This window comes from Mycteria americana, chromosome 10, assembly GCF_035582795.1.
Source record: "Mycteria americana isolate JAX WOST 10 ecotype Jacksonville Zoo and Gardens chromosome 10, USCA_MyAme_1.0, whole genome shotgun sequence".
In the NCBI taxonomy this organism is placed as follows: domain Eukaryota; kingdom Metazoa; phylum Chordata; class Aves; order Ciconiiformes; family Ciconiidae; genus Mycteria; species Mycteria americana.
Genome location: NC_134374.1, coordinates 11,124,235 through 11,140,029, shown reverse-complemented (window position 1 = coordinate 11,140,029; position 15,795 = coordinate 11,124,235). Strand labels below are relative to the sequence as shown.

Below are 15,795 nucleotides of genomic sequence, written 5' to 3'. Positions count from 1 at the left end.
GTGGAAGCTCCCTCTCGTCCTGCCTTGCAAAACTGGCTGAAGTTGAGAGGTTTGTTCTTCCTCCTGATCTCTGCAGCACCTGCGCCTCCCTGGATAAATACATCTAAGAGGAGGCTTTTCAGTTCAGCCACCTTATCCCAAACTCCAGGCAAAGGACTGCTCGGAGCAGCGACTCACTGACTGGAGGAAACTTTTTGCCAAACTTTTCTGGTGCTTTGCTCTGCTTTTTTAACCCCTTGAGTTACTTTGCACCACCCAAGCGGGCTGGGGAGCCTTCTCTTCTCAGGCAGAGTAACGCTCCCCCCCCCCGGGCACCCCATGAATTAGAAAAGCAGGGGGAAACGAGGAATAAAGTTATTGTGAAAAGGGGGGAAAAAAAAAAGCCTAAAAACTTGCACCTCGACAAGAAAGGAAGGAAAACACAATCTGCAGCCCAAGGATGAAGCGGTGAATGGAAAGAACAATTTAACTGGAATCAACAAGTGGGAACTTCTGCACGCCTCGTTCTTCCCCTCCCTTCCCGCTCCAGCCCGCAGCCTTTCCGAAACTTGTTGCTGGAAAAGAAAACTTGTCCCCGTTTGCGGACCTCTCCTCCCGCGCCTTACAAGGGATATAGCAGTCACCCGCACCGGCACCGGCGATGGTCCCCAGGCCGAGCACCGCCCTGGCCGTCTATGCCCTTCAGGGGCTGCTCCTGATGCACGGTAAGACCTGCTCACACCTGGGTTTCTCGTTCTCCCCCCCGCTCGCCTAACCAGCGACGGAGCCCAGCGGGACCCACCGTGCTGCCGGGGGTGTGAAGGGGTGCGGGCAGGCTGCCTTGCCGTTGCCGCTTCTCCTGCCTGACGGCCGCCGGTACCGGCCGTGCCCTCCTCTCCGCCGTGCCTCAGGCGAGGAGGAGAGGCGGGCGCTAGGTGGCGTCTCGCGAGGGCGCGAGTTTGCCGCCCGCACGCGCGGGGCAACGCCCGCCCCCCCCCCCGTGTTTCTTCGGCAGCGCTGAGGAGACGCGCGGGCTGGCGGAGCCTCTCCGAGCCCCTGCGGCATTCCGCGCTGTCCTCCGCCGGCCCGAGCGGCCCAGTGGGCAGGTGCCGCTTTTCTAGCTTCAAAAGGCTTCAAAAGCAGGAGCTGTGGCCTGTCCGGCGCGGGGAGGGCGCGTAGAGTTCTCTCGCCTTCTGCGGGAGGGATCGGCGCTAATGGCGGAGCTGCGTGGGTACAGACATGGCAGGCAAACGCCTACCTTCTCTTTGATATTTCAGTTCTTATTCATGTGGTGTTTCTCAGCTGTGTTCCCCTTCTCAGTGCTGATGCTAGCTTAGGTTCCCCATTCTCCAGCACTCATTTCACCCCACTGCAAACACACTCCCCCCCCGGAGTTACTCCCGATTTTCACCGAGATCAGAAAAGCCAAGAGGCAGGTTAATGAGATTTAGAAGAGCTTTTCCATCTGCTGTATGACTTTTCATTATCTCATTAAGCATAAGGATTTTGCTGGATTACCATGCTATTCATTCATGACACTGCAAATTGTGTAAGGGAGATGGTCTGTTATTTACTGGGGAATTCCTTCTGACAGTAATGATGATTTCTTTTTTTTTTTTTTTTTTTGGATAATGAAATGTATTTCACAGCACAAGACTGTTGCTTCTTTAGCATATTATAATCTTTTCGTAGTTTAGTATCAAGAGGATAGCTTCTGGAAACACTGCGAAGCATCACTGTGCTTGATTTTCTTGGATTCATTCAGGGATTTAATGTATTCCTTCTGCAGAAAGAAACTGATTGGCAAGCACTAGCCCCAGTGAATTTCACATATCCCCTCCAGTACCTTCCCCACAGTTACCTACAGAACTAATAGCTAAGCCTGAGACTGTGCTCCAAAGGGCTTGTCCAGCTTTTCCCAAAAAACTGAAGCAGCAAACTGAAGCAAGGTACAAAGGAGCCCCTCCACCGCAGAAACCCTCGTGACCCGCGGTAGCAGTGCCGAAGTTAACCCCAGAGAAGGCAGTCCCGTGCCACGCCAGACACCAGTACCCCCACCTTGAGTTGCACCTGGCGCAGCGTAGGAAGCTCACACAGCCCTCGGAGAATTGCCGTAATGTGCTCCATCTGGCTGACACGTGCGCGAGCAGCCAGCTGCACGCTACGTTAGTTTTAACGTCTGAATAGTCTGGAAAAGTTGCCTGTAGAAGGCAAATGACCAGAAATCCAGCGTGATTTTCACAAAGGCATAAATCACCGCAGACTTTCATGGATCAGAGAGAGATAGTAACAAGTATTTGGCAGGAGGGAGAAAGTGTCTTGCCACAAGTGTTCCTGAGGCTCCAGGATGAAGTGCAGCATAGTGCAATTGTTACTGAGGAGGTGGGTGAAAAGCCTAGCTAGAGATGCTACCCACATTTCAGGGCTGGCTTGGGTCCTTACTTACCAGGTTACTTTCCTAATAATTTTAGTCCTAATAACTTTGGAATTTGGTGCAGATTCACTTTCCCATCAGTGCCAGGCACAGAGAAGGCAGAGAGAAGGCGATGTCCACATCCTGTGGCAAAGAAAGGAAGGCAGGCACATCACTAACTGTCCCTGTAGGCAAAGGCTGATGATGGATTTGGAAGCAGTGTTATGGATGTCAGACCTTTGTTCATCATTAGGAAAAGATAGTATGTTAGCATAGTCTCTGTGTGCCCTAATTAGGCTGGAAGCCAAACTGAAACAGGGCCAGGAAGTCCGAGGATTCTGGATAGCACCGATGTTATTGAGGTATTAACTCCTCAGTCACCTTTCCCTCAAAGTTCATCTCCAGCAATGAATTCAATGAAACTTTGTTTGACCTCCCAAGGCACAAGAGGCACAGATCTATTCTGCAGGCTGCAGGTTAAACCTTCTCTGGGATCTTTGTGGTCGAAATTAGGCAGAGTTGCACTGAAGAGGCTGACTCTGATTCAAATCCAAATAATTTCATCTGCAATGCAGATAGAAGATTTTACAACTGTGAAAGACATTCACTACCTGAGGTGCTGAGTGAGGGCAGTGCAGCTGCCCAGCGAGGGATACCTCCCCGGTCAGGACTTCCCTGGTGCCCAAGGGAAAGGAACCTCTCCAGCCTGTACCAAACCTTAGCAAAGGAGTCCTAGTGCCCTCTCCTTCTGTTATTAGTAGCTGATTGCAACCGCTGTGTCATTATCTTCCATATCCTGCTCAGCAGCTTGCCAAGGCTGCCTAGGTGTGCTGTGGATGCCAGAGGACAGAAGGTAACCATAGCCATTAAATTCATCCAGATCATCTGATGATCTCCTTTAGAGAACTCCTAACTTATTTGGCGCTTTCAGTCCTTGTGGGTGTTTAGCAGGGGGAAGAGACCATGCAAACATCATCCCAATAATTTCCTGCCTTATTATAAAACACAGCCTCAAAACATTTTATGCGTCTTTAAATTTCCTAAGACAGTTCTACAAGTATCATTAAATTTCTGCTTTCTTTTTGCTTATTACACAGCTTATGTTCAACTCCTTAGAGTACCAGTTAGGGTCTTTCTGCTCAAAACTTTGGATGTAGTAATTATTGTGCAGATGCCAACAGCTGGCACATGTTTTAGGTGTGGAGTGGGTTGGTTAAAAACCAGCCCTTTAAAAAACAATCTGCAAAGAATTTTTTACACTAGCAACACCTTATATCTTGTGTGAAAAAATTATTATCTTTTACCCCCTGACATTATCATCAAAAAGTTTTTAATATATGAGCAATCCAAATAACTTTTCAGATACTGGTATAAACTAGGTAATTTCAGTGATTTAATACTGGAAAACTAAGAAGATTCAAGAATAAAAATTAGGTCCTGCCTGATCCCTTTGAAATTAAAGCAAGTTTGAAATTGAACATTTTTTTGTTTCATTTTGCAACCTCTTCTACAAATAGAATACACTAGGATGGGCAATTTAGCTTGTTAACATATACATTGCGAATATGCAATGTATCAGCAGCTAAGTCAAAAGCTTCAGGAGCTCAGACTCCTCCTGGCTTGCCGACTAGGATGCTCACTGCGTATAGCCGGGAAGACTGCAGGCTCAGCGGTGCACTGTTGCGCAGTCAGAGGCATTAAGGGTTTGCCTTTCTCTGAGGCAGTCAGTGCTGGAAAGCTGAGGATTGGAGAGCTGACAATATGGGCTGTTGATCGGTTCTAGTAAACCAAAACAGTGTCTCTTAATTGGTGTTATTCCTAAACATTTGCTTTACTGTGGGAAAATGTTATAAAAAGCAGAGAAGACTTTTTTTAAGGTTGTGATATATGAGCCTCCTGCTTGAAGCTGCCACATTCAAAACCAACTGGAAATCTCTTTACATGAATTCATCTATTTAAGGCAAGGAAAAAAATGTAAAGTATTTCTTAATACTCCCTGAACTTCTAAAAACCAGCATTGTACCCCAAAGAATACTGAGAATACAAACCAGGTTGTTTGTTGAAGGTTTCTGTTATAAGAACTTACCATATTTTCTTTAAGAAGTTAAAAAAAAATATTTATCTGCACGCATTTCCCCATTGGTCTGCTAATACGTATGAATCTAAATAAGAACGAAGTGCATTTGAGTTATCTCTGTCCTTTCATACATTCTCTGAATTGTTCATTTTATGATTAAGTATTTGTACAAAGCAATAGCTCGATCTCTTTAGTTTGAAGTAATATATCAAGTTGGGCTGAATATATAATATTTATGTTGCTAGTAGGTTTACGTGCAAGGGCAAAAGGTTTCCAGCCACCACAGGAGATTTCTTAGGTACAGTCAGTGGTAGGTGGTCCATGTTTTTTGTAAGTTTGTCTTCCAAACAGCCAGCACAGTTTGAAGTAGGGTGAAAATCTGCCCTATGCCATATGCATTCAGAGATGAAACACATCTTCTGCTTCCAAAGACATTTGCAAAGTATGTGCAGCAAGGGTCACTTGATCATCAGCAAAGGACAGGATGAACAAAGAAGCTGCTTTCAGTTTACATTGCAAAACAGTTCTGGGGGCAGCAACAGCAACCTGCATTTTTTAAAACTACACAGGAAATTTCCAGGAGGCAGCGTTTGACTTTCACAGTGAGTATGAGAAGGACACTGAAGCTTAGCCCTACCAAACTGCACATGCTTCATTTGATATTTCCTCTGATCAGCCTTCCTCCACCTTTCCTTTTTTCTCTAAACCAGCCTGATGTCACTGGAATGGGAATTACAAGTGGAAGTAATTAAAAGATGTTTGGTATATCTAAATGACAGCTAGGAACAAAATAGATCTGTCCCTAGTGTTTTCCTTCAGAAACCAGCTCAGATGACTGACAGGACATGAAGGGTTCTAAGTGCCGATCAAGACATTCCTGTTCCCCCAGTCCTCACCTTTGGGCAGAGCATCTAACTGTACTCAGCCACAACAACCAAAAAAAATTGGCTACCTAAATAAGATGGCATAAAATCTGAACTGATCTCCTCATCAAGTTAGGCACTTCTTTAATTTTTCTTTTTAAGGCCACAGAGAAAATAGTCAAAGCTGCCAAAATCATCCAGCCAAGGCTGTTATCTGGAAATGGCATTTAATATAAGCGCATGCTTGAAGCTTGCCCCAGGGAGCAGAACTTTAGCAGCAGAGAGCTTGCAATCATCAGAAGCAAGGCAGATTAGAACAAATCATGTGAAGCAAGGTTTTCTGTATGAGAGGTGTGACCTTAGAGACTTGTCCATGAGCCACTTCCTCAAGTGGGGAAGGAGGAAGGTTCAGAGAAGGTGGGGAGTCTGATCTCATGAGGCTGTGATGAGCAGAACGGATGGCTGCCCATTTGGTGCTAATTCCTCGCTGCCCCAGTGCTGAACACACTTGCGTGGGGGACCCCAGCTCACCTGAAACCAGGTATTAACATAAATTCGGAACTGAACTAGGCAAATCTTGTGACTGTTTTTACAAGCTGATCATATCTCCTGCATTTGCCAATAACTAGAATACAAAACAGGACAGAATCTCTTGGATCAAGTCCAGTCCCCATTTCACAGAGCTGAATCTGGTGTGATGGTACTTTTCTTTGCCATAGCTGAGACAGGGCTTGCAGCACATGCAGCCATCGCTGGCATTCCACTGTATATACCTGAGTGACCGTTTCAGCTGTGTGCTTTCCGAGGCATTGGAAATGCAAGCAGTGAATTCACATACTAAGGGCAGTTGAGCTACTGCCCTGGGCAGATGTTGTTAACTTTTGTATTAGGCTGTTACTAACAGTGTAATACAGCTATGCACTTTGATGGATAGTGAGTAAGTCTGTGGACTGCTTTTGAGGCAGTCCAATACCCTCATCTCCAAGTCCTTGGATTAGTCTGTCTTTACAGCACATACTTTTTGTCCTCACTACATCCTACATCCTCCCTCTCCTGCCCCCCCCCCCCCCCCCGCCCCCTTCCTGGATGTCTCCTAAACTCCCCTCAGGGCTCAGAATTCCTTGAATTTTTACATTAGAAAAAGCCAAGAGGAATTTCTCAGCCTTTCCATAACAGGAGTCTGCACAGTCTCTCTTCCCTGTACCAGAATGAATTTTGCCTTTAAAATTGTGCCTGGTGCAGAGATTTTGGCAAGCAAAAGTGGGATTGCCTGAGACCTGCAGCTGAATCTCTTGCTTTCTGCAAGCAGATGCACTAAGTCTTCCTGCTGTAGGGAATTTTACAAGAAGCAATTTTTGCAAGCCTTCCCCCCCAACATCTAGAAATGCAGAAGGAGTCACAGCTAGTGCATGGGGTGTGTGTAAGCAGTGTTCAAGGCTTTTGTTGTGGCTCTAAGCAGTAAAGGTTTTAGCACTGAGGAGTCCTTGACATTACCGAGCAAGAAGGAAAGAACCTCGTCTAACCCTTCGAATGATGAAAGGCTGTACAAGCCAGTTTTCCTTTGTGCCCTGCAGGGAATGGCAAAAGCATATGGTCCCCAAGAGTTCAAAATTCAGCCAAAAACTAAACTCAGGCCCCGAATGTAAAGGAAATATAGGGACCAACCTTCTATTTTCAGATCACTTGCCTTTGTCTTCTGGATTTCCACATAGGTTTCCTTAGATCTTCCTGTGTTTTTCTGAACTGTGGGAACATGATTGCCAAGGAAGTAGAGAGGGGAGTTTTCAGCCCTGCTGGGATTGTTCTTGATTCGAGGGTCAAGGAAGCTTGACCTAGTCATTACCTGTTCCATTTTTTACAAAATCTCCATGAATCTAAAACACCTTAGCCAAAATGTTTGCTTCCTTAGAGCCCGCAGCTCAGAAGTTGCACACCTTAAATTCTTCCTTACAGATACACTAAGGTCAATTTGCCGGAAAAACACCAACCACCATGGGGCTACTTTACCTATTCCTCTATAGCTGTGGGTAAAATGGGACTGCTCCTAGGGATACTCCACACAAATACACAGAAGCAGCTATTCTGTGAGGCATTCATCCTGTTTGCCATTAACTCTTATGTCATTAAGTAAGTGAAATCAGTGCTAAATACAATAACTTAGGAGTTAAAGCAATTTCCTCCCTCTCCCTAGAAGCCTGCAGCGGGTGATGTGAGTGTGGGGCCTTGCAGAATCCCAGTTCTCCTCCTCAATTCCCTCACAGCTACTGAGAAGGGCTCACTTTGGCCCTTTGTAGCCATAGGGATCATCCCTGAAAGCTGATACTGAGCCTGGACTTCCCCAGCTTTTGGGTTGGGTTGTGCAGGGGTCGGCGTTTCAGACCTTTAATGTACAGATGCCTATGACAGCGTGTCCTCCAGGAGTTATAAAACGTGTTTTTCCCCTCTGCTTCTTTACTTGTTCTTCCAGCTGCCTGAAGCCGGCTCCCCAAGGGGCCGTAATACATGCCCACACGGTAGCATTTGGAAACCCTTCTTGTGGGCAATCCTAATTACAATACGCCTTCATACAGGAAATGGCTGTTGGAAGAGATTGCCCAGAACCCTTAACAGGAAGACGTATGCGACTGTGTTTGAAAGGAGGGAAGTAAAGCACTGTGGATTATCAGTTGCAAACCTCAAGGTCTCTGTCTTTACTTGCAGAAAAATAAATCCCACAGGTGCCGTGCTGTCCAGCACTGGGTCACTAGTTACATCCCCCACCTCCACTTAGGGAAGGGTACCCACACCACTCGCTGCCAAATCACTCCTGAATTAATACTATCATTGCTAATTTGCAAAGAAAGGGAAATTAAGGGAATTAAGGGAAATAACGGAAAGGACTTCATGAGCATCCACTACTTAAAAGCACAGGTATTACTTTGCTTCTTAACCCATGAGGAATATCAGAAGAAATAATAATGCAGCGCCCAGGTGTGGGGAGAAATGCTTCTCCCAGATCTCTTTCTGGGTGTATATGAGGCAAGGAAGTTGTATCAGCTCTTGCTGCATGACACAGCAGGACAGAGCTAAACAGCAAATTTGCCTAGTTAAAAGGGTTTTGTACTGTTACAATTAAAGGATGATTCAAGTGAATCTAAACAATGATGTCACTCTGAGAACCTTTTAAACACAATTTAAGCTATTACATGGTGTGAAGCAGAGAGAATCGGCTAACCTTTTGGCCTGCCACATTTTTTCTCTACAAATGGATGATGTCTGGATTATTCTCATTTCATGTTCATGCACTCGGGACAAGCTTTGCTCTCAGTTACACAGGTTTAAAGCTATAGCTTGGCTGAAGACAATAGCCTGTCTTTGAATTTGCCTTTGTGTGACGGAGAACATTTATTTTATTATGGTTGTTTATACATTTTGTGGCAGGATCTGAGTGAGAAGAGAACTGACTGAAAGCTGCTCTCTGACTGCATGCTTTATAAAGGTAGAGATTTTACTGATCTTGCTGGAAAATCCTGATTTGTTTTGGATGTGAAAATTCACGGTGAGAAAGCTAAGTAACCTGCTTGCTTTCCTGTGATGAAGGAAAGCCAGTGTGTGGCCCCTGCCTCGAGACTGCAGCAACATCCAGTTGTGTGAGGCAGCACAACAACCCCTACTGCTATTCCTGAATGCTCCAGTGTACACTCTCACTTCACATTTATTTTGGCTTTAAAGATCCCATTCTGCTAAGCCTTCTGGAGGCCCTCATGCTTAAAACAACTTTCCTTCAGTCTTGGCAAATATTCTATTGAGTAAGGACGGAGTAACAGCTAAGGCAAGAGAACAGGGTTTGGCCCAGTAGGAATTACCAGAAAGAGTAATTAATCCCCAGAATCCTATGTCAGCATGAACCGAGTGGAGCATGCAATGGGGAGGGATTCCCTGGGGCAGAGCCTCCTCTGGCTGTGATCTCAATGGAGTTGGCCCATCTCACTTTGAAAGAGCCATGTGTTTCTCACAGCTCATCATCCCACTCAGTGATGACTTTTCCAAATATAATGATACCGTGGGTCTCTGGGAAAGTAAGGCCCAGTTGTTACCGTGAAGCCGCTAATGATCCCGTTAACAGTTTTATTACTTAATCCACTGATACGTCAGGTTCTGATTTCGTCCAGAAAGGAGATAAACCAAGTCTTTGGTGTGACGTGTTTATAGGTTTGGAATTGCTCCGGGGTTTCTAGGCTGTGCTTGCATTAGGACTGTTTTCTCATGGCTTTCCCACAAAGTCAAATAAACATGGGTAGCTTCATTCTCTGGGTCAATTTGGGCAATATCACCCTGCCCTAATGAAAAAGAAGTGCAGGTCAAAACAAAGACGCAGTATGGCATGACTCCTGGGATGAAGGAATTGTCTGGGCAAGGTGAATTCAGGAAGACAGCCGGCTGCTGAGCAGGGTATGTCGAAGGTTCCCCCCATCTGGCTCCAGACAGTATTGTACGCTGCAATCCCCATCAGGAAATTTTGTTATTACATTTGACGGAGGGTGTATACAAGGCTGATTTCTTCTTCTTAGTATTATGGAGACATGGGATTATTTGGGGATACTGTCTGATCTACAGACTTGTCAACCAGAAAGACCAGTAGAGCTGGTTATTTATATGCTATGGCTTATATCAGAAGAGCATTGTTAGACTAGAAAGAGAAGATAGAAAGACCCCTAAAAAAATATTGGGGTTTCACAATATATTAATTGGACTGTGATCTTTATACTAAGGATAAAAATATTTGGTATAAATTAGCCATGTACTTTGGCTTTTTTATTGCTGTCTGCTTTGCATTTGAAACATACTGTTCAAACCTACATGGTGAAATGCCATTATTAATTTAATTTAATAAATCATGAAGTAGTGTGCTGCCTTCTGGTTACTGAAGTTGATCTCTATTGAATTTTGTGTATAACTGTGGTTGTTATATTGTTACTAACATTAAATTAGTAACCTTCTTTTCCTAATGTACTATCCAGCATGTCAGAGCTGGTATACAATATCATCTAGGGCAGGCAGCCACAAACAGGCACTATGACATCCCACAAGTCTACAAGCACAGACTAATGCTCCCAAGAGAAAGGCTCTCCTTTTCCCATCCCAAGAATATGTGCACAATTTGTTTTAACATTCTTCATGACAATATCTTCAGCTTTCTGGAGAGTTTCTGGCAGAAGGACAAAAGCAGAGGAAAGGAGACAGTTTTGTCTGGGTATAAATCTCAGTTTTCATTTGCCAAACCTGTCCTGCACTTTTGAGAAAATCGGGGCAGTAAAGCTGAAAATTCTGTGCTCAGAGTGGGATTACTGGAAGAGATAAAACTGAGCTAGTTTTGATTTCCATGGAGTAAAGTTTGCATAGCTGCCATTTGCTCTTCCACTGTACAATACCACAGTATCGCTGTACTTTAAAACATTAATGTAGGCTTTTAAATTCTACACGGATTTGTGTCTGGCATTGAGCAATGCAAATTTTACATTCTGCCTTTCTGTCTACCTATGCCTGGGACACCCCTCAGTCTGACCACTTGACCTAAAAATTTTGGTCTCAACATCTTCGTGATTTAACTGAAATTTCTATATAAAAATCTTGTTTTCAAGATAGTTTACATTAAAAAGATAAAGGTGTCTTTCAGAAACAGGCAGCTATTGCTTGGGAAAGCAGGAATAATCACTGTAAGATAAATGACTGGGTAGAATCAGTTTGGCTAGAAATACGAGACACAAAGCTGACAGCATGAATCTCTTACCAGCATAAATCAGATCCATTTGTAAACACAGCTAGTTGGTCCAGGGTCCGCAAGTGCCTGGGTAGCTCACACTGCCTGTGCAGTACTGCAGAATGTCCTTTAGGGGCTGGTTTGCTGCATAAAAAAAGCTACTAAAGATTTTCTCCTTGTGCAGAGAGTGGATAGAGGGATGTGCATTCAAATAATAACGGTGCTGTCACTACCCCTTCTCAGGTGGCTTTTTCTTCTTTTCTGAGTCACAGCTAGTGTGACCACGCTTTGTAGTTGATAAGGCAGAAATCACCTTATTGATGAACTAGCCCTTTTCCCAAAAAAAAGGCCAAGTGTAATCTTTAATCCAGAGTCCAGTGCTTGACAATCTGTATGAGGGAAGTACTGAAGGCTTTATTCTGCGACTCCGGGATTGCTATTACAGGTTCTGGACATTTCTGATATAGTGGTTACACTTTTTCTGTGCATTTCTTTTGCATCCTTGGAGAAGCAATGACTGTTAATATTGACATCATTAAAGTCATCACCATTGTGGTTCAGGATAAACACTTCACCTTGATGAATCAAGTAGCTAATGCTTTGCAGGGCCGTTGCTTTGGGCTGCCAATACCATATCTGCTCTTGTCTGGTGTCACCATATGCAGTCTCCTTAAATTTAGAGCTAGGCTAACCAGACTTAAAAAGAGACAGTAAAAGGGGTTAAAGAGTATCATTAGGAGAGTCCAGAACAGCCTAACTCTTGTAATCATCTTTCCTGTTTTAAAATCTTTCTGCTTATCTTGGTTCTGGTCTTTGACATCTGTTGGTAGTGAAAGCAAAGTAGTGACACTTGGGCGTGGTGGGATGTAAGGAGGGTATCTCATACGCTGATCTTCTTGCAGTGTATATGATAAAGGAATTGAGAGGAATTCTTAGCGTATGTAGGGCAAAGGTCTCTCTTGTGCTCTTTCATTTAATGGTCGAAGAGATGTCCTTTAGTGTGTATTGTACTGCTAGCCTTTGAAAGGCTGCCTTTTTGTTTTGATTCTATATTGTTCTAAGTTAAATAGTAGGAAAAGAGAAATCTCTGCCACCATAACATTCTCTTATAGGTCTATTCACTATAGATCCCGAGAGGAAACTGAGAGTTCCCCTGGACAATGGTCTGATATACAAACGAGCATACATTAACTTTCTGTGGTTGTATAGTTCATTTTGGCTGCATTTCCTTTACATTCTTAGGAACATGGATTCAGGCATAAATTGGTTTGATATCTTCCTCTGCCTTGAACTGCTGTCTTGTTAGACATACTGCACGTCAAGCAGCCTCTCTGCAGCAGAGGCCTGAAGTGGAAATGCTTCAGGCAGACGTAGTGGGGCATTGAGGAGTGCTTTTGGAATGAGTGAGAGGGCCAGGAGCAGAGGAGACCAGGCCAGGTCTGCGGGGTTTCATCTGAACTGAGTGAGGGATGCTGGGATGGCTGCTGACCAGATGCCATGCTCCAAACTAACAAGGATGTCAGGTGGGTTGGACATAAGCCATGATGTTCAAGTAACTCAACTTTAGTCCCCTGTCCTTTGACAAACACCTTAGAGGAGCTCACTTGAGGCACATCTGCAACGGCTTTGGCAGCACTAACTCCAGAACAGGGGCTTCAGCAGGGTATGATACAGGAACACCCAGAATCTCTGGATGGGAAATGGCCGATGCAATTGCAGCTGTGTTCACTGCACTGATTAGCGTGGACACTTTGCTCAGGACCAGAGCTCAGTTGCCACATGAACTGCACTCTTCAGTTTGTAGGTACCCACTCAGACCTCTAGCGCTTTGGGCACTTTGGCATTGCATTCCTCTCTGCAGCACAGGTATGTTTGCTGCTTTTGTGCCTCTGCTCTTCTTCTGTAGACCAGGGAGATTAGCACTTCCCTTCCTCCCTGGAGGGATGGGGCCATAAATGTTTTGAAGAGAAAACGCAGCTTGGGAACTGCAGTAGATTTACTTCATCTTTCACTTCCATCACCAGAGAAAAAGCCATTTGAAGCTACAAAGATATTGAGGCATTTAAGGTTGTAAGGATCAGGACTGGGATATCATGATAGGCTTGGCCTGAACTGTCAGAAATGAATCTCTCTCCTGTCCTCCAGACAGACTCCTACAGAACTTTGGTTTGGCTGTTGCTCTTTTGCACTGACATGTTGTGCTCTCACTTACTTTGCATGGGAACAGAGACAAGCAGATGAAAAAGATTAGAGACTAGATCAGTCGTCGTTACCCTGCCTTCTGTAAACAGCTTCGCACAGTCTGAAGAGTGTGACGCCTGCTTCTGAAATGCTGCCTGGCCCATCCAAAAGGTGTGTCTAACACACCACTCCCTGCTAATGCTGGCTTGCAGAGCCTGCTTACGTGTCCTGGGTACCGCCAGGTGCATGGCAGTGATGCACAGGGCTTGCAAGGCTACAGTGTTTCTTGGATTTCTTTTAATGTGGTACCTCCCTCAGCCTCTTGGCCCACACATATGCGGTAGGTTGCTAGTTGCCTCGGAGGAATAATGAAGCGCAAACACACACACACACACATGCATGCATAAATGCAAATGGATGCAGCGTCACTCCAATTGCAACTATATTCCAAAAAGCCTCTTCGTTTTCATTCTGACTGTGTCTTCTGGCACAGAGAAATTTGCAAAGCTAATTTTCAGCTCCTGTCTAATGGATTCCCCTGCTGAGTGTCTGCTACAGTTAAAGGATTCCAGATTGAGAGTTTGTTCTTGTCTCCCCTGTGCACATCTATGTTGGAGGTACTTCTTGGAGAGCTGGTTAATGAGCCTGGAGTACAACTGAGTGTGCTGATCTTCAGGTGGAGTTTCCCCTCCTCCTTGGAGGAAGGTAGCCCTCACACCCTTATAGCCCATTTGTTTTCTTACTGCTTTCACCCCAGTGGAAATAAGGTGATTATAGGTATCAGACTGTGCAAGGGAATATTGGATTTATCACAGTTGAGAAGCAAAAGGAGAAATCCCCTTTGCTAGGAGCTCACTTGTTCTGGAACTTGCACGCTTTTTGGGAAGAGGAAAGAGCTGCAGTTGAGCAGCATGCCGCAAGGGTTCAAAATACACTGTTGTGCTCTGTTTCCTCCTTGTCTGGTGTGTTTGCCCCGCTGGCCACCCTCAGAAGGGAGGGTGGTGTGCCATGCACACCAGATATTCACTACTGCCAGCTCCTTCCAGCTCCTGTGGAAACTGAAGAGAGCCTTTCCCTGGATGATCCTGCAGCTCAGCACAGAACTGGGAGCCAATTTACTTGAGCTCTAATTCCTGCTGCAGGCTTCCTGTATGATCTTCAGTAAGATACTTATCTTATCTGTCTTCAGTTTCCAGCAGTATATAATAGCAATTACTTACCAACCTCACAAACATGTTGCAAGGTTAAATCCCTTTGTAAGCCATCTCACAACTAATCTTAGAAATGCAGACTGTTATGATTATTATCATTACTGCCATTTTGGCACTGTCCTTTCTCAGCCATGGATGTTTTCCTATGACATCTGCACCTACCCAAACGTACAGCTAAGGTTTAAGTATAAGTTTCCACAAAAGATATTCTCATTTTTGGGCACAGTATATTGGATCTTCACCCCCAAAGGCCCTTAGAGGGTGGGCATAGCCATTGCAGAAAACAAAAGATGAATGGGGCACACACATACAAGCAAGACAACCCATTTCACGCATCTTCCCTTCTCATACCTGGAGACCAAACCTCTAATGCTTATTTTAATATTTGTCAAGATTTTGTCTTGAGGAAGGGTGGGAAGAAGGACAAAAAGAGACATTGTTCCTCTTTGGAAAGCGTTTTGTTTTTCCCAAGCAGCTGGTCAGGCAGATCTCTTAAGTATTTACTTTAAGTACACATTTCTGACTCCAGCAGGTACAAGGATATCTCTCCTGGGGCATCTTGGTAGGACAGAAGCCAACAGGACAAAAGGAGCCCAGGTGGGGTCAGTGTTGGACCTGGGCACTGTGTGGGGTTAGGATTAGGGTCAGGGTTGGGGTTAGGAGAGAGAAGTGCACAGCCTGAGCGTGAGTGGGGTTGCGAAGGGGCTGCCAAAGGCAGAAGGGAGCTGCAATGTGTTCTGGGAATGAAGTGAGCAGGAGGCAGCGGAGACAGAAGCCTATAGTGCAGAAAGATGCCCCAGGAACCAAAATGTCTCACGGAAGCTCTGTGTGGTGGTTTCTGGAGGGTGAGGAAGGTATGGAGGTGTGCTGGCCATGCCCAGCTGGTGAGGGAGAAGTCTGCCTCACAGAATGACTGTCACAGACACCGCTCAGTGCTGAAAGACCAGGGACCAGATGGGTTTATCGCTGCTGGTCATCATGAATTCCTCACTTACCCTGTAGCAAAGCACCTTTGTGAAGCCAGCCCGGAAAGGCTCCTGAACACTTAGCACTCATTCAGCCACTGCTTTGGATATACGTGACCAATAATCTGTCTCTCTTCATGTGTAGTTAAGCCATCTAAAAAAGATCAAGTTATTGAAGAGTTAGAAAGTTGATCTTTACATCCAGGCTAAGCTAGAATTACAATTGCGTAATCTCTTACCAAGTGGTTTCTCTCACTTAAAAGGGAACAATATAAATGAGTTTTCACTGGAATATGCTATCCTGGCATTTTAATTAAGATGAAAATATATAGGTAAAACAAAATACCTGGGCATTATCAGTTTTCA

The 15,795-nt window shown here is 44.9% G+C and overlaps 1 protein-coding gene across 1 annotated transcript in view; it reads left to right on the top strand.

Moving 5' to 3' along the window:
* Nucleotides 1-354: 354 nt before the first annotated feature.
* LOC142415088 (vascular endothelial growth factor receptor kdr-like) overlaps nt 355-15,795 on the top strand; it is a 144,436-nt gene continuing 128,995 nt past the window's right edge. The window contains exon 1 of the mRNA XM_075513086.1: nt 355-704. Coding sequence (XP_075369201.1) covers nt 641-704 — 64 coding nt within the window. The 5' untranslated portion in view covers nt 355-640. The remainder of the gene's footprint in view (nt 705-15,795) is intronic.